Below are 23,534 nucleotides of genomic sequence, written 5' to 3'. Positions count from 1 at the left end.
ATATCTGAGTATCATTGCATGTTCATTCAAAGTCTAGTGTGTCCAAGTACAGTAGTCTACATCTTAATGCTTAATAGACAAGACAGCTTTCCAATATTTTTGCTACAGTAGTTTATTCCCAATCATCAATAACAAAGCACATTTCTAAATTATGGCCCTGTGACAGGCTGGGGTAGGCCTGTACCCAGTTATGTCACACATTTTGTTTTCTGGCTTCCATTTTGTATCTGAGCATACTTGATGTCTTATGTCATGAGCCAGTTTAAACAATATATGTGTACCCTGGTTGTGATGTTTAACAAGGTCCTATGGAGGAGGGGATGCTTCTAAATCTTGTGGAGAACACAGGAAGAATCATCAACAAGGACTACTAGCCAGGACTTCGGATTTGCTAATGACTTTTATCCACTAGCCCACTACCTATCAAAGAGCAGTTGTGCACTTGAACCCAGGATGACTGGGGTATGGGGTTTCACATGGGGACTTCATGGCTGTGTTTATAAGCAAGGAGGTTTCTGGATAGAAGAGACTGACCATCACCAACAGCAAGAGGGATTTGATACAGGGGAGACAAGGGAGTTTCTGCCTAGCCTGAACATGGACAGTCCTCAAACAGAGAGATGAGATCTGTCTAACAGGTGGGGATTGCATTCAGCTGTTGGTCGTTTTGCCTAGATCCATGGGTGGCGGGTGAAGCATCCCCGCAGGGAGGTTAGCTCCTTGTCCCATCTCTTCTGCCCCAGGCTCTGCCCCCACTTCACCCCAGGCCTGCCTCCTCCCCGCTCGACACGGATGTCCCTCCTTTCCTTCCCTTCTCCTCCCCCGCCGCTTGGCCCCCCTGCCACCACTTGCCATTCCCTCTTCCCGCCCTGCTCGACCCCCTCCCCACTGCCACCCACCTCTCCTTCCCCACTCCTCCCTGCTCAGCCCCCCTGCCGCCACTTGCATCCCACCTCTTCTTCCTCCCTCCCTGCTAGACCCCCACCTCGCCACATCCCTCCTCCCACCTCCCATGGCAAGCAGCAGATGGGGGGTCCGAGTGGGGAGGAGGGACCAGCAAGCAGCAGCAGCGGGGGGTAGGAGGAGGAGGAACCAGCGAGTGGCAGCAGGGATCTCCAGAGAGAGGGGTGGAGAGGAGCAGCCAGGTGGAGAATGATGAGCTTTTATATGCGCCATGCAGGTTCCCGGGCAGCTGAGGAGGTGGTATCTGCTATCAGCTTTCTGGGTCCATCAGTAATCTCCCTGGGGCATCCAAGGGACCCAGGAAGCTGAGTGGCAGCTACCACCTCCTCAGCTGCCCGGGAACCTGCATGGCACATAATAAATAAGCAAAAACATCCTGTAGAAGTCCACTCCCAGCAGGGAGGGAAAGAGAGGAGGCCACCATGGCCCAGGCGTCCGGTGGCAGGGGCGGCGGTGCCTGTGCCAGGGGAGGCTTAGCCTCTCCTGGCCTATTATATCCGCCACCCCTGCCTGGATCTGTAACTTTCCTGAGTTGTCAAAAGTAAAGTGTGTGTATTTAAGAAGTTCATTTGCAAAGCAGGTGTTCCTTATTGGAAAGGTGTCCCCAAAGACTTAGACTATGAACCAGAGTCCCCACAGGGGCAGAACCCTGGGATGAGTGTACATAAGCAGCTGAGGAAGTCGGCGGGGGTGGGGAGGGGGAGATGGGGGCTCAGTATTGGCTCAAGGGCTTCGGGCAGTTGGACTGCAGAGTCCCATATCCCAAGAAGGGGGTCAGACAGTGAGTCTGCATCCTGGGAATGTTCCTGATAGGCTAGAACTATAGACCGTGTCTGGACTCTACCCAGGCCCAGCTGACTCGAAAGCATTTGGGATTCAACGGTTAAGTCTGATTATAAACAGCCTGGTGACCACCCGGTAGGGTACTCAGCCAAGTCTGTAACAGGCTCCGTAATACCCCCTTTAGCTTTGAGAAGGCATTTATAACAAGAGATCAAATTTGTTAAAAATGAACCCCCCATGAGGAGAATTTCAATTGCGTACCTACAGTCTCAAAGTACCTACAGTACCATACTTGCAAAGCAGGGAAAAAATAATTCCAAGGGACATAGTTATATCTATATATCATAGCATACGGAGTCAAACTGAACACATCCACCAACAATACAACTAACTATTCTCTGTGCCTCCTTTTCACCTATTATGAGTATCAGGCACCCAAGACTGAAACTGGAATTGCACAAAAAGATAACCAATTACAATAAAAGACTGGTTAAATTACACTTCCCTAATAAGGGCCAAACCCTTAATGTGTCAATCAATGAATGTTTGTGAAGTGCTTTACAATGAAAATCACAAGGTAAAGGCTAAGTATTATTATTATTTTTACATGCAGAGAGAAGGAGATGTTAGATAAAACAATACCTGTACGCTAACCTGATTTGCCAAAGACACCTGCTGAAAACTAAAAACATTTTTCTGTCTGGATTCACATATCATCCAAGTTTACTCTGACTCATCTCCCCAACCCGGTGCTTTCAAAGACTAAACTGATCTGAACAAGACAGAGACAGAAAACAGATATTTGAATAAATGAGGGAAAGTCTAAGAAAGGAGATTTGCTTTGTGTTCTCTCAAATATTTTCTTGAGCAGAGGTTGCAGCCAGCATGCACAGGCACAAACACTTAGAAAAATCAAGCAACTTGAGCATGCACTGCATTTGTATTGAAGAGGTTTTGTAACTCATACTAAAAAGAATTAGTATCTAGGATGAAGGTAATTATTTTACAGGAAGAGAAGTTTTCACTTGATAAGCTGCTGTAGTATTTACTGAAATAACAATCTAGCCATGCAAAATCTAGGAAAAACAGTGTGGAGTCATTCCTAAATGTTTGTGAAAGATTACTATAGCAGCCGTCCAATAGAGGACACACTACGTTTAATCTTCGTTTAAAAATAATGTAATGAATGTGTTTTCTTTTCTCCTTGAGCCATGAAGTTTTCAAATAAAGTGACTGTGGCACGTCATTAGAATAGTTCTGAGAAAGAGGCCTCTTGCGTCCGCATACTTACAGTAAATGCGTATCTATCTTCCCTTCCCCCACACATTCCATACATTATCAAAAAGCTTTTTATCCCTCTCCCTAGTGCTCCCGTAATACAACACAAGTTGCTGCATCCATGTAACTAGGTCTAAATACAAAATCCCAGTCGCTGACATTTGTTTCAAGCATAACAATTTTTGCTCTTCAGTGCCATCTGAAACAAAAGCACTGTTCTCCCTTTAGACTTGAATTTATCTTGTGTTAAGAGAGTCAGAGTTTATACATCAAGGTACCTTCTGGCAGAACAACCTATAATCCATTCTGATTAAAACATGATCCACCCAGGCTTCTGTTCAAAGTTCCCAACACATTCACTATAAACATGCTAGGAATTTTATAATTCACAGAATCTTTCTACTTACACTGAGCTTTAACCCTTTCATACTAGCTTCATCGGTTTTTATAAATATATTTATTGTGGAAGCCAGGAGTTTCAGTCTTGCTAATGAACATTTGTATGCAATCTAGCTGCATACTGTACATTAGATTTAAGTATCTAAGAATGAGTGCAAACCACAAAGTCATAGACCAACATTTTCAAATGAATTTCAAGGGGCATCCCTCCCCTCAGCCCCATCAATACCCCTACTGCCTGTCCCCAACACTCCCACCGCTAAGTCCACTGCCCCCCTCCAGCCCCACCAATACCCCCACAGCCATCTCCTTCCCCACAACTAATGCCCCCATTCAATCTCCCTGCTGAGTATAAAGCATTCAAGACTGAAACCAGAATTGCATGCATAGATAACCTATTATAATAAAAGGCTGGCTAAACCACACTTCCTTGATGCCAAAGCCTTAATATGCCATTCAATGAATGTTTGTGAAATGCTTTAAAATGAAAATCACAGTGTCAATGCTAAGTATCATTATTTACATACAAAGGGAAGGGTATGTTAGATATAATACCTGTATGCAACCTGATTTGCCAAAGACACCTGCTGAAAGCTAGACATTTGTTCTGTCTGGCTTCACATATCATCCAAATTTACTCTGACTCATCTCCCTAATCTGGTGCTTTCAAAGACTAAACTGATCTCAACAAGACAGAGTGGCCGGAGCTGTTCATCTCTCCCTGAACACCCTCAACCACCCCTTCCTTGCTGCAGCCAAGACCTGGGGAAGAATGAGTCATGACCCCCTCCCTGAAATAATCACCTGCCCCCAACCTTGGACCTGCCTCTGCCTCATGCTGTCCAGGCTCTGTGACACAACCAAGGCCCCACATTTCAATTCTCCCTCCTCCCTCATTATCATAAGCAGAAGCAGAGCATAGGTCACCTACAATACAAGAATCTTGTGCATCACCCACACATGCACATCAGTCTCTCTCACTGACTTGGGGGGGGGGGTGTAGTGGAGGGGGGCAGAGAGCTGATGCACATGTGTGGCTGACACATATGATTCTGGGAAATGTAGTTTTTATATGGGAGAAAATATTATTAAATCGGGAGTCAGGAGTTTTTTGGTTGCAAACGGGAGTCTCCCTGACATACTGGGAGACTTGGGCTATGTCTTCACTACCATTTCTGTCGGCAAAACTTATGTTGCTCAGTGGTGTGAATACTCCACCCCCTTGAACGACATAAGTTACACAAGCATAAGCAGTAGTGTGCACAGTGCTATGTCTCCTGCTGCTCGATGGGGGTGGTTTAATTATGTCTCCTGTCGGCATAGAGTGGCTACATGAGCGATCTTACAGTGGCACAGCTGCATGGATACAGCTGCATGGATTCTGCACGAAGCTTGGATTTGAATCCAGGTTCCTGAAAGTTTGAGGAGTGGTTCAGATGCAGAGTTTTGATGTGGTCTCATCTTTATTTAAAGAACAACAACAAAAATAAATCATGATTTCACTTGTTTTATTTAGATTATAAATGTTTCAAGTTGTCTTTTTCCATCTTTGTAAGGTGACATGGTAATTCGTGGTGCTTTTTTTTGAAAAATATAATAATAATAATGATGTAAATCCACATACGAGCAAGTGATACATTTGTTGAGGTGATAAATTTAAAACGTGTGCAATACATTTGCTTATTTGCAAAGCCTGCTGCCAGCTATTATACCACCTTGGTCTGTGAACTCATTAGGTCTCAGTCTAAACAAAGTCAGGCTAGGTTAGCGCTTGAATGAAAGACATCCGGAGAAAACCTGGTGAGTTTTGTGATAAAGGAGGTGACACTCTTCAACTTGGAGTTTTTCCTGAACCAATGCCCTGACAAGGTGTTAAGGGGCATTTTGCCACCAGGTGTGCCATCTTTTAAATAAGACAGACAAAAAATTCCTAACCACTTGTGCTCACTGAAGAGCCAGGTCACTTTCTGCAAAAGTAAGGAGGGATGCTAGCTCTGATGTCTTCACCAAATTCCTATTTGGGTAACTAGTTTCTGTCTATTGTAACTTAGAACGCCCCTTGCATTTGCAATTACATGCAGTTGTCTCTATTTCTTCATTTCTTCTCTTAAATTGTTTAATGGTGTTGCACTTGTTTCACTCCAGAGGGGGCTACATTTCAATGGTGGGCAAAGTGATTCCTATATATCACTATAAAATAACTTTTTATATTGTTATATATATACAATATTTCCAGACAACGATACTTTAGTAATAAAAAGATTTCAAAAATTATGCATTGGGATACTACTATCCATATAAAAATCAGCACAGAGTTTGGCTAATATCATGTACTCTCACCTAATTCAGTCACACCCTTTCAAAAACTGCTTCAATCTATAAAACATGACAGCAATACTAAACTTTGCTGATGAAAATGAAAACATTGTGTATATATAAGGAAACCATAAAATGGTAAGGGACTAGCTAGCTCTGCACGCTGATAATACAAGATGGAACAATATATCTCTAAGGGCTGGTCTATACTTAGCCGCTAGTTCGGCGGCTGGAAATCGAACTTCCTGGTTCGATTTATCACGTCTGGTCTGGACGCGATAAATCGAACCAGGAAGTGCTCGCCGTTGACTGCGGTACTCCAGCTCAACGAGAGGAGTACCGCGGAGTCGACGGGGGAGCCTGCCTGCCGTGTGTGGACCGCGTCTGAACCGCGGTAAATTCGAAGTAAGGTATGTCGACTTCAGCTACGTTATTCACGTAGCTGAAGTTGCGTACCTTACTTCGACTTGGGGGGTTAGTGTAGACCAGGCCTTAGTCATTGATTATAATTTGAAACAGGTCTGTAACAACTAAAAAGCCCTACACGCCGACAGCTATTGAATAGGCTTTGATAAGAGAATTAGTGGTTTCAGTTTAGTTCTTAGCTGACAGATACTTACATCATAATTGGCAACCTTATTGGCTGACTAAGAAGACAGGCTAAGGATTGAATGGGCAAAGAGACAGTAAAATACCATCACCCTCACAGAGATGGTCCTTCTAGGACACCATTGAGGAACATTGGTTGGGCAGTGTGGGGAAACTCACACAATACACCATTCATGCCACAGTACCCAGTGAAACAGCAGCTAGGAACTCAGCAAATCACACAAGGCCATCTACAAGGGTTGGCATTAAACCACTTCCTCTCACCAAAAATAACAGAGAGAGAAAAACATTAAAATCGTACATGAATGTTTCCTATTTGGTATAACTTTCCGTCCTACGATCAAGCCAGTCAGACTTGGGCTGTAGTGGTCTGTCAGGAAGAATCAGTTTCAAAAGTCCTCAGCTGAGGAAGCCCTGCTGCTTATGAGAGTGTATAAAACAAGGAACCAAAAACAATAGCCTCCTAGTAGATCTCAGCTAACACCCCACCACACAATCTATCCAACACAGCTGGCAGATCTTTTAGGGCTTCAACGATTATCATCAACACCTTAAACTGCACTCAAAAATGAAAAGGAAGCCAATGGGAAGACTTGAAGAGCTATGTGCTCATAGTGGCTATTTAGGGGTTGAATAAAAAGCTGTGTCAACAGGAACAATTGCAGATTTACATCTGTGAAACAGGAGAAAGTCAGAAGTGGTTGTCTGTTCATATGCCCATCACTCCAGAGCCCCGTTACACTTCCATCAAAAATTAACGGATGGAAGACCTGTCCAGTAAGATGAATATAATACAGCAGTGTTTCCCAAACTTGGGACGCCGCTTGTGTAGGGAAAGCCTTTGGCGGGCCGGGCTGGTTTGTTTACCTGCCACGTCCGCAGGTCCGGCCGATCGTGGCTCCCAATGGCCGCGGTTCGCTGCTCCATGCCAATGGGAGCTGCTAGAAGCGGTGCGGGCCGAGGGATGTACTGGCCGCCGCTTCCAGCAACTCCCATTGGCCTGGAGCAGCGAACCGCGGCCAGTGGGAGCCGCGATCGGCCGAACCTGCGGATGCGGCAGATAAACAAACCGGCCTGGCCCGCCAGGGGTTTTCCCTACACAAGCGGCGTTCCAAGTTTGGGAAACACTGTAATACAGTAAACTCAATGCAATTATAATAAGGGTACATCTATGATTAATTCTGTCATGTCTCCCCATAACAAGAAATATATATTTGAAGAATAACCAGTAGAAAGATGTATGGTAGATTACAGTTTTGTTCTTCATATTTCCATAGTATAAAGGAGAGGGTACATTTTACGATTAGCTGAACGTATGGTTTTAGGTACAAGAGACTGTACTGGACTACACTGCAAACTGAAAGTGGTTTTGCTTTTAACTAGATTTTTTCTCATTACCTACTTTCCAGAATGACCATTAATCTAAAACTCAGGCCACCTGATACTTAGATAATACTCAGGACATTATTGTAAAGGCCCATGATCCTTGCTCACCTGCTTCAGGATTCCCATCTTTGCACTGTCACTGTTGTGTGATGGCAACAAAATGGAGTTTATAAAACTTGTGATCTCTGAAGATGAGACTATGGCAGGGGAACCTAATTTTTATTCATACAGGCTTCCCAGTTATTACAAATTAGGCTCTGGGTCACAACTGTCTTGAGGCTGTGTTCTTTGTTACTTGTTCTGCTTGCCACATTCGATGCGATGTCCTTGTCAACCCCTGGCAACAACAAGCACAAACAGAGCCAAGTGGCTGCACATTTAGCTGCTCCATCGTGGCCAAGAACATACAGATTTCTACTGTTGCAGAGTACTGTGTCAGGGCCCCATTAGGAATGTAGGAGAACTACTTGTGGCTCACTGACTGCAGTTCAGTCACCCTTACAGAATTGGAAGTGATTACAAAGAATGGGGAGGAACAGAGGATGAGAAACAATACAAAGAAGACTCACCAGGCACACAATGCTAAAGACAAGAAAGAGCATCACAAAATGGCATGAAAAAGGGAGGAAGCCAAATTCACCATTGATGCAGGTGGATCCAGCTCCACAAAAGTCAACGGAGTTGCACCCTTTTCTGCTAGCACACAGGAAGGACAACAGGGGAATGGAAGACCATGGGCAAGGATGAAGAGATATGACAGAGTTAAAGGAAGCACCAACACAAGTTCAGATGAACAAATCTTAACATAATCAACAGCGACAAATATACTGAGGACACAACATTTTTCCCCAAACAGGAAGACGAGAAGGGACTCCCACTTTGCTCCTAGCAGAAGCATTGTATTGCCTTGGTCTTCGGTTTTAATCAGTGTCATCAGAGTTATTCCCACAATTTTTAAACAGTGATGCCAAAAAGGGCTTGTTCACACTAGTGACCAAAAATATGATTAATTTCATTTTAAAATGAAGTCTTTTGCCACCCAATTTTAAAGTCAGAGTAGCTAAAACATTCACTGTCTTCCTTCAGACTCAAAACACCAAACACTGATAGATTCGTGGCCATTTTCCAGCTAAAAAATTCCAACACCTATAAATATAATTTAAAAGATGCAAAGAACCAGACCAAAGTTATACAACTCTCAAAAGCAAGGTTAATAATGAAAAGGTTGATAGATGATTTATTAATTGAAGCTTTGCCAAACAATTACACTGTCATCATAACTACAGAAACTACGTAAAAAACCTCACAATCTTACCAACTTCTCTAAACCATTTTGTATAGTTCACCACCTTATGAACAGAGAAAGTATGAGCATAAAAAGCATTTTAAGTTTCATGAAGATACAGAGAGCAGACTTGAAATCAAAGTAACTACCCCCCCCCCCCCCCCCGCAATATACGCCTTTTAATAGATGGACATTTACTTTATAAAGAAAATTGATTTTTATTGGATTTTTAGGCCTATAATAATATTCTTAGAATCCAATAAATATATTTTAAAAATGTACAAACAGTATCTGGACAAAAGAAAAAATATTTTTAAAGTGACACATTGTTCAAAGAAATAAACTGCTGTTTCTTTAAAAATAATTTTCATAAAAGCTAAATCGTCCTTACAATCTTACAACTATTGGCAACAGAAACATTGGGATGAAATTACATTAACTTGATTTGGAAAGGTTTCTATAGATGCAATTCAGGCAGAAAAGCCTCAAATAAGTTCTGCATAAAGCCAGATTTAAATGAGAACAAGCTTTTGTAGCTTTCTGATCCAGGAAAGGATTCCTTCAGCTATTGTATACGTGAAGGGGGGGAAAGTGCATGCGTACACACAGAGACAATCAGAATCTACTGGATCTCTCAAACACAAGAGGCAGGTATCATTTGCAATTAAAACTGAATTCAGCAGACATGCAATTTCACTGGCAGCAAAACGTAGCCAATTAAAAGCTTTAACTATTTCGTATATCTACATACATGCTTCTGAAGAGTACACAAAATGTTATCAATAAGAAATGCTGAATAAGAAAAAAAATTAGTAAATTTAAATTAAACAGAAGAGTTTAAGTGCACATGGGAGAAAAATATTTGCAAAAACTATTACGTCAATTAAATTCCACTAGAATGTATGCTCCTTTAAAGTGATGTACTGAAACTGATCAAGTTCTGAAACATGAATTAGTATTTTATTTCTCAATTTCTATCAGTCATACTTCAGTGTCATTATTCTGAACACAACACAGGCCTAAGGAACAACAACAAGCAGTCTTGCGAATGCAGTTTTGCTTAGCCTGTAACTATGGCACTGACAGGAATCTGTACCTATCTGCAGTACTATTTTACTTACTCCCTTACCATGGTTTGCTTAATTAAACCAGCTCATTCTGATTAAATGGCAATGCAGCAGAAGACAGAACAAGGTCAGAAAAACATTTTTACCCACTTATTTGGTACTTAGATTTGTAAAATTACTCCATCCTCTGCTAGCCCCCCAAAAGAATAAATGAACAGAATGATTTTAAATAAAAGGAATCTGAGATTGTTATGGGAACATTTGAACAAACAACATAGTATTCAGCACTTGCATCACTTAAAGTTATCTCTTTAAGGGTGTGGATAAAATTACCCCCAAACATTGAACAGCTTTAGACTTAGGAAAGGTAGAAACAGAATAAGATGTTTTGAAGTTCTTGCTAGAGAAGAAAATAAGAGCTTGGTCTCCTTCAATGAAAGAAGTACCACAGAGAGTAGGCAGGTTGCCAGGCAAGCTCGGCAGCGTGACCACACTGCATTGAGTTTCTTTAATGAAAGCCAGGAAAGAACACATTACACAGTGTTTCTTCTGAGAGCTAGCTAGCCTCCAGTGATTGAAATCAATAAAAACAGTCGGCATGGGGCCCAGTGGGGGAAGAGAGAAATCTCTACTACAGCGTTCAGTTTGCTTTCCACTTTCTCCGTCTTCCTAAAGTTAAACTTTTGAACACCAAGACAAACTACTTCATTTTCAGCACTCAGAAGATTTTGAGAGGGATGGTGGGAAGATAACGTTTTAATTTTCCTTCTGCTTTCTATGCTCCCTCTGCTCTCTTACGGAGTTCAGAAAATGAAAGGGTTGTTTTTCATTTGAATCCTGCCTGGAAGAACTTCTACGGACAAGTGCATCATCCTATACTTAGAAAAGGGATGAATTTTACAGTGAAAGGATGTTAAGTGGTGAAAGAGAAAAGAAAAAATGGAATCTTATTCAGCAAAAAGTACACTCACTGGATAGAACGTCAACCACTGCTGTGAAAGCTTCTGAAACTGCATTCAAAAGAGTAAGACCAGTGCAATACACAGTCTAAAGCAGCTGAAACTTATAAAAATACATGCTCAACGCAAAAGACAGGATCACAAGGAAAATAGTGGGTAAGTTGGAGCTGTTTTTAATGATTCAGTCTCTCAAGTTTGAAATCAGCAATGCACATTTCCACTGTAGTTTCTATAAAAAGTTTTAAGTGTTTTCTTGTTAACTCAACTCTTTGAAGACTGAATATTTAAAGCTACATACTATTTAAGCAATTTGATTTATACCATTTTAAAATTCTGCTAGGTCACTGATCTTCACAGAGAATTCTCAAATATTCACAGAATATATTTCCTTGGGTTTTTTTGTTTAGTTTTGTTTATTGACAAGGTAGAATCAGGCCATTACGCAACTCCACCCACTCCGTGTTCCATGCTCTCGGAGGTCTGTTTGCTATTTTAATTATGAAACACTACAGAGACCACAAGTTGAAAGTGAACTGAATTTGAGAAACTGCCAGTAATGAAGTTCTAATATGGGAGATATGTATTTGTTTGACTTATTTTACAGAGCCCTTAATCATCATAGCAGCTACACTACATACCTAAACTGAGTTCTGTGTGCTGATTTAAAACATAAATTATAGCAAATTGTATATATGTTGGTTAGTCTCAACTGACATCAAAATGTACATATAAGGTATTCTTTAAAGGCATTGCTAAATAATTTATTATTACACCCAAGGTGGCTTTTTTTGGGTTGGTATATTGTTTGAAAAATGTTACATAAGTATACTCAGCACTTAAACATTCAGTCATAATAACTGACATAGCATTTCACAGGGAGATACTAGCAGAGAGTGGTGCAGATAGATTACTAATGCAGCAAACCCTTCTGCAAGATTTCAGTAATTTTAAATAAAATTTTCATTTAGATTATAATGAGACTATGATAAGGGATTGAGCCTGACCACAGCAAGGATGAACAAAAATGCTGAGTGTGCATCTTCTTTCATAGTGTTCCAGCTAGTGCTGGAGAGCCACTGTACCTTAATGTGGGGGGTGCCCTTTGAGCAAGAGCACCATACATGCCTTCTATGCTGGCTAGCACTTGCTGGTGACAGCAACATATATGCTGATTTATTGCAGGTGGGATGGGGGAGAAACTAGGTTCCTCTAAAGTCCCCTGAGGAATGTGTTGTGTGGGCTGGTGCAATAAGTATCCGCACCCATCCAGCACAATCCTGTAAGTTATTATAGAGGGAGCATGCCTGAATGACTGTAGGGGTGGAGGATGGGAAGAAGAGACATTCTGTGCCTTCCCACTTGTGCTCCAGCAGGCTGTATTCATTCCTCGGTGTCTTAAAACACACGTTCAAAGCAGGGAACCTCATTTATGTCAAGGATGAATTTTAAGGAATACTACATGATGTGAAGAAGCTCACTCTAACTGTTGGAAGCAATTGAAAAATGAAAGTTTGTTTTTTTTAAATCCTTTTGGTTAATTTTATTAAGCTAAGAAAACTACACTGGTGACAGTTTTGATGAGCTGTATGACATTCTCAATTATCTTTTATAATCTTCTTAAAAATACAAATGTTTGACTATCCACGTTGAAGGATCATTTCTTAAGACAGCCTTAGCTCAGGTTTAGGTCCCGGTCATTTGTAAAGTCATATTTTTGCATGCAAATAAGGTAATTATATGTGCAGATTAGTAGCTAGGTGTGCAATTATCTGCTTTGCTTGCACAGCTGTGGAATTTTGTTGGTACAACAGGTGCATGCACATTGTGCAGGAGCACCCATTGTTCCTGCTTTGGAAATCTGGCCTTTTATGGCCACTTTATTGTTTCCATTACATGAAAATACAAAAGACATTCAATCTTGCAAGTTACCAGTCTAACAACGGAATTTGATTAAAGTCTCCATAACTGAACTGAGGAGCTGTTACTTTTGCACAAGTATCTTCTTAAATATTTTTTAAAGCACATATTTTTTCAATCAAATGTTGGAAATAGCTTAGGTAATAATTTCTGAGGTAGCAACACATCTTAATTTTTTTTTTCATTGTTCCAATCTTCAGCACCGTATACAAAAGAAAGATACTTGGCAGAGCAGCTGGTCAACATATAATTAAGTAACATCCATTAAAAATAAAAGAACAAGGTTACATATAATTCATCATAGTGACAATATTGCTAGTTTTTGACATATGCCCAGCTACCCCAAATTCCACTCTTTCCCCTAACCACTCATCCAACAATGCTTTCCTTGTTTTGTCCTTTGCCTCCATAGGCCACCCTGAACAAAGGACAACACCTAAGGTTAGGGAATGTTGGCAGTCACTCCTACAACAAATGGACTAGCACTTTTTCTACTACTCTTACAGCAAAATACACACCTATGCAGAGGGGCCTATGTGCCACATAAGTCCCACTTAAGCCTTCAAAATACAAATGGCTTGTACTGGCCTTCTGTTTGAGGTGAATTTCACATACCCCTCACCACTCTTCTCTTAAGTAGAAGAAGAAGAAATGGCCTCTAGCTCTCTGAAAAGTCTAAGGCCTGGTCTACACTGAGTTAGGTTAACCTAATTGTGTCAGTGTACACACTACAGCCTTGCTCTCGCTGATGTAAGTGCCCTACTACACCAACATCATAACTCCACCTCCATGAGAGGTGTAGGGTTTATGTCAGTGTAGTTAGGGTGACGAAGTGTCCATGTAGACACTGTGGGTTACTTACATCATCGGCTGTTGACTTGTCATTCTTGTCAACTGACAAGAAAGCTGCTCACAGCTCGGGCTGTCATCTCAGGGCAGATGGGGGACTCCAGCGAGAGCCTGGCAGCCCCCAGGGCTCCCCACTCTTGCCCCCAAGGTCCCGGCACCCCGCTTGGAGCCAGGCAGCTGCCGGGAACCCGGGTGGCTGCTGAATTCCTGGTGGGGAGCCAAGAGCCCAGGTGGTTGCCATGCTGCCAGCAGGGAATGGGGAGTCTTGGGGGCAACTGGGCTCCCAGAGGGGAGCTGCAAATGGAGTTGACAGCCCGGGTTCTCAGCCTCCCACACTGCCCCTCTGACGTCAGTGGAAACGCTCCTGGTGAGGACATGCACCACCGATAGAAGGATGGTAGTGTGGTCATGAACCACCGCAGTAATTACCTACCCATTTAAAGAGCTGGATAACCAGACTTGACTGAAACACTATATCTGTCTATACTGAGTGGAGAAAGAATGTTTTGGTCTCTTTCAGATGAACATGATCCGACACTTCTTGAATATCATAAGACTTCTGGACATCTTGGCCCACATCCTCCAAGGTATTCAGGCATCTAGTTTGCATTGATTTGAATGGGAAACACTGAAATACCTTTGAGGATCTGTGCCCTCCCACTTATACTGGTGGTTCATGCTGATGGCATTAGATGGATTCAACTGAGCACTTTCAGTTTGTCCCGTGAAGTCATTACACAGCGGACGGACTCTTAAACTGATTGGTTTTCTGTAGTTTATCTACTTTAATATACAGACAAGCTGTAGTAAAAAATGGTTAGAGAGGGCACAATTTTCTTCTACATACTGAAAAGTTAATGAAGGCATGAGACTGTAATTAATAAATGAAGATGATGGGCAGTTTCTCTAGGCAAGATAGTTTTCTGCAACTGCTGTATACAGAGTCCTGATATTTCACTTAGGAAGAAATGAATTGTTGTTGTAAAAGGTAATGAGTTTCACATTTTTGCATATTTTTTAAAAAGTATCTACTTAATTATTAATCTGTCATCATTAGTCTCAGCTCCAGAATTCAACAGAATATGTAACTAGGAGAAATTAGTGTTCCGGGATTCATTCTCTACCTTCATCTCTCTAACTGTACATCCTTCCACCTAAATTAAGAGAAAGGATTACCTAACTGGAGAGTGATAAATTACTAATTTGAGAGAACCAGGACCTCTATAATTTGATTTATTAGGGACCTTTAAATAACTATTTAAATATTCTACCATTTATTCTTTATAATTACTATACTTATACTTATGTGTACTTCTATTTGCCGTAACCCAAATCAGACAAAGAACCAAAATGGACTAAAAAACAAATAGTGTGGGCAACTTTACATTACGGGAATTCATTTTTTAGCATAATTAACTTGTTCTATAACCTCCTAGTTCACTATTCTACATCTCTGATGTAAATTTCTCACAATAATAGCTAGAGTACAATGGCCCTGATTGTCCAATGCCCAGCACATTCAGACCAGTGCAAGCTGCGCAAAAAATCCTACCATTGTGAACTGTACCATTCAGAACTACCATACTCACCTTGCACACACTTTACAACAGGATAAATGCCTGCCTGTGTTCCAGGGAGATGGAGAATTGGGGGCCAATTTTAATCAAAACAAGGAACTACTGTGGGAACATGTTCCAGCATTTACATTTGATTTTGAGTATTTCTAATAATAACTGGATACAAGTGATTCAACCTCTCTCTGCTAATTTTTCAGTGGACATGTTCTGTGCTCAAACGTATGTGGTTTCCATGGATTTCAATGGGAACCTTGTAAGCACACCTGAGACCTTGGAACTTTAAACTCAAGAAAATAAACACAGCAAAAACTGTTGCTTATGGCTCAAGCACTGAGCAAGATTTCTAAGAGTCTATACTAAAGTTTCTTAGATTTCCTAGCTTCCTCTGGATCTGTTACTCTCTCATCCAATCCAAAATTATCAACTCCAAATGGTTACATCTTATTAAAAGAATGAGTGGTGGCAACTCTATAGCTAATGTAGACTCTGAATACTAGGCTGCATCGGTTTCAAAAAGAGATTCTTAGACATTTGAGGACCTGAGTAAAAGCTCCATCTCAGAACAGAGGTACAATTCCTGCCTTCTTCCACCAGAAGAGAGGTTGCTCTTTGAGGAACCTTCATATGAAACTGCTTTAAAAACATCAGGACAGCAAGAGAAGAATTGAATTATCTTCATATAGAATTTGATCAGATTATGTACTTCTGTAGTGCACTCATAAGCTATAAGAGAAGGTCTCCTTGAAGGGCCTCAGGAAAAATATATCCATTTTATTCTGTATTTGAAGATGCATTGGAATTAAAGTGTAATCTGTTCTCAAAATACCAGATTTCTCTATTAAGTCTTTACATGTTTTCTGCTCTTGCTAGTTCTCTAACTGTTTGTGACACTAACCTGAAAACTCTCTACATTTACTACATAGCACTAGAACACTAAAATGACATCTGTTTTTCATAGCATCAGGTGTACCTTCATTATGTTTCTGTGAGGCAGAGCAGAAAATTGAAAACCAATTATGATTTAAGACCCCAAATTAAAACCTGTCGACTGTTTAGTAAAAATACTCAATAAAACTTGTTTGCCTTTCAACAGACATACTGAAGTAGTTTGCAGTGTTGTTATAGCCGTGTTGGTCCCAGGACATTAGAGACACAAAGTGGGTGAGGTAGTAGTATCTTTTACTGGAAGAAGAGTTCTGTGTAGCTCGAAAGCTTGTCTCTTTCACCAACAGAAGTTGGTCCAATAAAAGATACCCCCTCATCCATCTTGCCTCTCTAACGCCTCTGAAGTAGATCATTTTAAATGCAACTAGCATAAAAAGCAAGGATTTATAAAAACAGAACCAAAACAAAAACCAAATCAAAAAACCAAAACCACCCGCCCCCCACAAACCACAGAACCAAAAAGAGTCAGTCTTTTTCAGTTATGCTAAAACTTATTTTATCCTCAAACATCTTCTACCTCGCTACAGAACATTTTTAATTATAAACATAAATATTAACTGTTTAATTCACAAGTATGGAAGTTATGTCCTGATTTCAGTGTGGAACATCCTATTTCTGAAAATTAATCTTTACACCTTTGTGGTGGAAGAAGTCACATTGCTTTCTTTCAGCTCATAGCTCATATTAGCTACAGTATGAAACAAATCCCTGAATAAATACTTACTATGCAAGGGGAAGAAATGTATAGTGTAATAATTTTATGTATTATTATTACTTATTATTTGTTTTGTGGTAGCATGTAGGAGTCATTGACCACTGTGCTAGGCCATGTACAAACAGAGAAGAAAAAGACGATCAGTGCCCAGAGAGTCTACAGTCAAAGCATTAAACAAGATGCAAAAGGTGGATACAGACAGAAAGATGGAGGAACACATGGAAACGACGAGACAAAACTGATCAGCATGATAGGCAGTGGTCTCAGCACACCAGCTCCCTATTTGTCGTTACGTTTTTTGTAGGTATCACAGCAGAGTTTAATGAGGAATTTGAAGAAGGTTACTTTGAGATGTTTATGGGTAGCTCCTCCCATGTATGAGCAGCAGCATGGTGGGGGGGGGAGGGAAGCACATAGGTGCTTCTTAGAAAATTTAAGCAGTGGGTGTGGGAGGCTGGCATTATGGGTTGAGCAGAGGCAAGAGTCGACATCTTGATAGTGAATGAAAGCTGAGAAAGGCTGTATGTTATGCAGAAAAAATAAGCAAGAGTTAGATGTAGCATGGATGTGAAGACCTAGAAGGAGGCCCGAGTCAAAGATGACACCCAGGTTACAGGCCTGAGTGACAGGCAGGATAGTGGTGTTGACCACACTAACAGAGAAAGGAGGTAATGGGGAGGGGCTTGGGAGAGAAGATTGGAAGCTCTGTTTTGGCCATGTTGTGCTTAAGTTGATGGCTAGACATCCAACAGGAGATGCCAGACACAGGCATAGAGTGTAGCTGAACAGAAGGAGACAGGTCTGGAGTAGACAGGTAGATCTGTGAGTCATCAGCATACAGATGGTAGTTGAATTTGTGTTTGCGAACGAGATTACCCAGAAATAAGGTGTAGAGGAAGAACAGAAAGGGACCAAAGATAGAGCCCTGTGGAACCTTCAGAGAAAGTTGGAGGGCAGATGAAGGGGATCGTCCAAAGAACTCACTGAAAGAGTGATTAGAGAGGTAGGAGGAGAACCAGGAGAGGCCAGAGTTGCTGAAGTGAAGGGAGTACATGATTCAAGAAGATGGTGGCAAAGGCCAGTTAAGGAAGATGAGAATGGAGTACTGACTCTGAGATTGAACTAGCAAGAGGATATTAGAGCCTTTGGCGAGAGCAATTTCAGTGCAGTGCAAGGGGTAGAAACTAGATTCGAGAGGGTCTAGGAGGAGAGGAACTCCAGACCGTGATTGCTGACACCATGTTCAAAGAGTTTAGAGAGGAAAGGGAGAAGAGAGATGAGGCGGTAGTTGAAGACAAGCTCAAGGGACAGTGAAAGCTATACTGTATTCTGTCACTCTTGGAAGAAATTGGCGAGATCATGCGCAGAAAGAAGTGGCGGCAAAAGGAGGGCAGGGTTCGAGGAGTGAGTAAAGACAGTGAAAAGGCAGCTGGAGCGGTGAATGTGGGGTTCAATGAAGCTGGAGAAGTAGAGTTGTTTAGCAAGAAACGTGGCATAGAGAAGTGGCAGGAACAGGAGAGAAGAATCCCAATAACCCCACCAACATCTGATCCATGGAGGGAATGTGAGAAAAGGAGAGACCTCCACAAGAGAGGGTAGATGCAGATGCAGTGTCTGATGAAGGGATTTAGGTTTCTGTGAGAGCCAAGAGACAGAGGGAGCGAGATAGAAAGTGGATGACTGAAATCATTTGAGAGACTAGGGTGACCAGACAGCAAATGTGAAAAATCTGGACAGGGGGTGGGAGGTAATCGGAGACTATATAAGAAAAAGACCCAAAAATCAGGACTGTCCCTATAAAATCAGGACATCTGGTCACCCTATGAGAGACCAAGAGGGCATTTCAGATACAGCAAGAAAGGGGAGGGAGGAAGGGAAGGAGGGATAGGTGTGATGTTAGGAATAGTGGCAGGAGAGGGGCAGAGATGGTGGCAGAGACAGGCATGGGAGGTGGAGAGGGTGGGGATGGAGGGAGCACCACGGTTGGGGTAAATGTCATCAGAAGTCAGCAGGCAGCAGAGATTGTGCTTGTGGGATCTGCATTTGTGCTGGTGGGAGAAGGGGAGAAGAGAGCAGGTGGGAACTGCTGGTGGTAAGAGGGATGGGGAAATGGAACCAGTAGGTGGTAGGAAGGGGGAAGATGCAGGGGATCTGTGATGCAGAAGAGGGGTGTGGTAAGAGTCATGGGGGAGTGAGCAGATGGACAAAAAGGAAAATAATAGAAGAATGTTGTGAAGGTAACGCTAGCACAGCTGTCCTTCAAGTAGCTGGGGATGTGTTGTCTCTTCCTGCTAGGGAGGGAAAAAATGAAGCAGTGCTGCACCACTGGGAAGTCTGAGGGGAGGGGAACAACGGGGAGTGGAGCAGCTCACGGGTGCACAAGTTAGAGCAGTTTTCATACCATATAAACCTCACATGTTTTCAACAACATAACAAACATTTCTTCTTACACCAAGGAGACAAACAAATTATTTCTGGATCATATCTATTTGGTCTTAAGTGATTTGTTTGTTCAATTCTTTTCTTCCTTTAGATGATGTCCTTTGGCAGCTGGAGCTATTATTTCCTGGATCACAGGGTTTAACTATTCAGCAAATGCATTGACATCCTGCCCAAAGAGAACTGCAAAGCAAATCCAGGAAACACAAACACTAGCAGCCAGGGAAATAACTAGAATCCAAGTGGAGTTCTAAGCTTTTCTAGCTGTGTCAATTTCTCTCTGTAGTGGCAAGATGCTGGTTTGCTTTCTGTATTTTAAAATGGGGTTGTGATCAGTAAAACCTCCACCCTCAGCCCCTGCAATTTCTGCTCTATGTAGTCAGCAGATTAAACAAAAGGAAAACACCCATCAGAAACAATGACTTCTGTTCGTTTTTTTAAAAGCATTCACACTCTTGCTTGCTACTTTTGGGAGAGTAGCTGCACAACAGTTGTTAAACTGCAGAATACTGCAGTATTCTAATAATTAGAACAGACTGTATGACTGGATACAAAGAAAATCTGACTTTTGTTATGAGAGGGTAACATTACCAAAGTAAACTAAGGTTTTTAGTTGATAGACTTCCTCTCTTCCTGCAATTTAGAAGAGCAGGATTATACTAAACTGATGAATATATTAAACTAAAGTAGAACTTCAATCCTTAAGTATTTTTTGTGAGCAACATTTTTTTAATTGATCCTTCACATCTAGGGATTTTTTTTTTAACAACACTGATGGCTTAATTTTAATAAAATATTATATAATTAAGAACCTAGCCCAATAGAGATAATTTGATATTTACATATACTAAAATACAACAGCATATGGGTAGTGTGATTAAAGTGGTTAAAGCTGCTCTGTTCTCCATTTACCATCTGTTGCCATCCTTTGCCTTTTCCCTTGTACTTTTCCTCTCATCTCATTTCTGTTTAGTGCAGGTCTACACTACTGGTTAAGTCAATCGAACTTATGTCCCTCAGGGGTGTGAAAAAGCACCCCTCCCCCGAGCAATGAAAGTTTCACGCTGTCCACACCGGCGCTATGTCAGTGGGAGATGCTCTCCCGCCAACATAGCTTACATTTCTCGCCAAGATGGAGTAATTATGCCGACGGGAGAGGCTGCATCAGTGCAGCTGCGCCAATGTAGACTTAGAATCATAGAAGATTAGGGTTGGAAGAGACCTCAGGAGGTCATCTAGTCCAACCCCCTGCTCAAAGCAGGACCAATTCCCAACTAAATCATCCCAACCAGGTCTTCGTCAAGCCGGGTCTTAAAAACCTCTAAGGATGGAGAGTCCATCACCTCCCGAGGTAACCCATTCCAGTGCTTCACCACCCTCCTAGTGAAATCGTTTTTCCTAATATCCAACCTAGACCTCCCCCACTGCAACTTGAGACCATTGCTTCTTGTTCTGTCATCTGCCACCACTTGCCCTTAGAGAAGTTCCATCTCTGAAGTGCTAATTCAGCTCAGTATACTACTGGAAGCCAGAGGCAATGCCAGGTTGACTGAGGTTAAAATCAAGTAACAGGTTAAAGATGCTGCATTATATAAACAGAGCATGTAATAACTATTGAACTGAGGAATTAGAATGGATCTATACTTATTATTTACTGAGCATGGACAATGTGCTTTGTGCTATACAAAACAGAAGAAGATAGTCCTCAGTACAATCAGAGTTTGAAAGGTGTTACCAGGCGTGCTGTAAACTGTAAACCCTGTATATGATGGAAACCACTTCAAACCAGGGGATGCTGCAGTATTCCTAGTTCCAGCACCTATGGATGTTACCCATTTGAAATGTACTTTATATACATATTTCTGATTTTTCCATGCTATAAGCTGCTCATTGTCTTTTGAAATTCATCATGCTAATCTGAGGAAAAGGAGTTCATTCACGGTTTCCCTTTAAACAACCTGAAACAAATGAGAGCAGGACTACATCTATCCCATCTCAAATCTATATAATGTTCTTCAGAGATCTTCATTCAGCTACCTGGTGACTAGACATTTTAGGACACTGCTGCATGTTAGTTATTCCTCTAAAGGAATGAAATAATATTTTCACCTTTAGGTGTTTTGTAATTAAGTCAGTGTCAGGGTGATAGAATAGAAAGTAGTGATGCACTGAGCTATAGATATCCTTTCTGGTTAAAACGCACTCATCTGGAGATGTGTTGCCATAATATGAAAATAATGTACAGCCGCCTGAAATGCCTGTTTTTATCTGCAGTGCAGCCAAAAAATCTTTAATAAGAGTCATTTCTGTATCTTAGGGGAGGGAGAGGAGTACAGGGAAAAAAGATAATGAAAGTGGACTAAATACTTTCAAAGTTTATTGGATATAATAGTTCACACAGAAAAATTTATATTTTCTTCAGTAAATAAGATAGCCTAGTAACTGAATTTTGTTGTATTAACTTAGCTCTGACTTATAAATGTATTCTTTTCATTTACATATATTACATTAGGCATATGCAACCTATTTAATATAACTTTGGCTAATTAATGGAAAATTGTAATTATAGCCATCCTTTATACTTGAATTCCTTTAGAAAAAAATTACCACATTTTTGGTATTAAAGGGGTACTGTAATGTTATTCAGCTTTTCTTTCACAAACCAGTAAAATGTGAAACATTCAAATATATTATTTTTAAAATATGTGCATCTGGTAATGGGCATTATTAAAAACTGCACACATACATTTATTGAATTGATTTTCATAATGAGGAACTTATGTTTTGTACAAAGTGCTTAGACGAATTAGTATAGACCTAATGACATAGAACAGAAAAGTGCTCAGGTTCAAATTCTCCAATTCCTCAAATATTAGACTAACTTTTTTCTTCTAACATTAAATCAATATTTGAACAGTAGAGCAAATATTTGAAATGCAGCTAGTTAGTTACCTATTACAGAGAACAAATTGAACTTAAATTATTTCTTTCCCTAGAAACGCTGAACAAAATCTGGATTTAGTTCACAATATTTCAAAGAATTTATATATTTAACTTTACCCTCAAATTAGAACCCTTCTAAGATATTATTGTTATAACACCATTGGTGTACAGGCAGCCTAATCAAGAAGGAAGACATTTCGTTCCCTGAGGATCTTGGTCTAATTTGGACATTCACATTACAAACCCTGCTACTTCAAAGTGCTCTTCACTTAGCAGGATCAAATGAGTAAGCAGCAGCAGAGCCTGTTCAGACAACACTGCCAGACCAGTAGCCACAGACAGCCTCTGGCTCATGAGTGTACTATCCTACCAGGGACAGGCTGAAATGTTAGTAAGATGTTTACTACTCATGCTCCAGTGCTGTATGTTGTGGAGTACAAGCTGGTTTGTGATGTAGAATCTCTGCCATGTTAATAATTTAACCTCCTGGGGATCACGTCTCCCTTTTTATCATGACCTGGCTAGGTCACACTGACACTGTCCTTCTAATTCCCCCATCTTTCTGTTTAACAGGAATCCTCCATCTACTATTTCCCCAGTTACTCCCGCCCACAAACACACGCAGAATTTCTGGATGCATTCCGTATTCTCTTCATCTTGTGGAGCTGATACCCTCCCATAGTTGCCAGGCACAGAAGTTTAATACATGTGAGGTGGCGATCACACAATGAATGCTAGACTGTTCACCTGGGAGCATAATTATATGACATAACTAGATTTACTTGCGCCAGCTGTGAGAATCAGGCACAAGAGCAACAGCAGATAGCGCTAACAGTCATCATTATTTGAAGGAAAGACAAAAAGAGTGGGCTTAAGTTTGAAAGAGACGAGGACACATTTCAGACATTTGTTATCAAAATATATCAAAGGCTAATCATCTGGATGAAAATAATAGATAACTGGTATCTGGTCCAAGTACAAAAGGAGTTACACCTGAGATTACAACTACTGTTACTATACTTGCAACTGACAGCAGCAGATTAATTTATAATATTTTTTCAACTGCTAACACAAGAAAGTGTTTGGTGGCACCTTAAAGACTAA

The 23,534-nt window shown here is 41.1% G+C and overlaps 2 protein-coding genes across 3 annotated transcripts in view; one reads left to right on the top strand and one right to left on the bottom strand.

The window, feature by feature from the left end:
- Positions 1-7,860, bottom strand: part of CUNH7orf50 (chromosome unknown C7orf50 homolog) — a 48,240-nt gene extending 40,380 nt beyond the window's left edge. The window contains exon 1 of the mRNA XM_029911276.1: positions 7,843-7,860. Coding sequence (XP_029767136.1) covers positions 7,843-7,860 — 18 coding nt within the window. The remainder of the gene's footprint in view (positions 1-7,842) is intronic.
- A 2,781-nt stretch (positions 7,861-10,641) lies between these two features.
- GPR146 (G protein-coupled receptor 146) overlaps positions 10,642-23,534 on the top strand; it is a 66,924-nt gene continuing 54,031 nt past the window's right edge. For both annotated transcript variants that reach the window (XM_026650608.2, XM_026650607.2), the window contains exon 1: positions 10,642-11,201. The gene's annotated coding sequence lies outside the window, so the exon portion shown is untranslated. The remainder of the gene's footprint in view (positions 11,202-23,534) is intronic.

The sequence above is a fragment of the Terrapene carolina genome, unplaced genomic scaffold (genome assembly GCF_002925995.2).
Source record: "Terrapene carolina triunguis isolate 2854851 unplaced genomic scaffold, T_m_triunguis-2.0 Scaffold93, whole genome shotgun sequence".
NCBI lineage: Eukaryota > Metazoa > Chordata > Testudines > Emydidae > Terrapene > Terrapene triunguis.
Note: the sequence above shows the minus strand (reverse complement) of the source record. Positions and strands in the feature narration are given on the sequence as shown.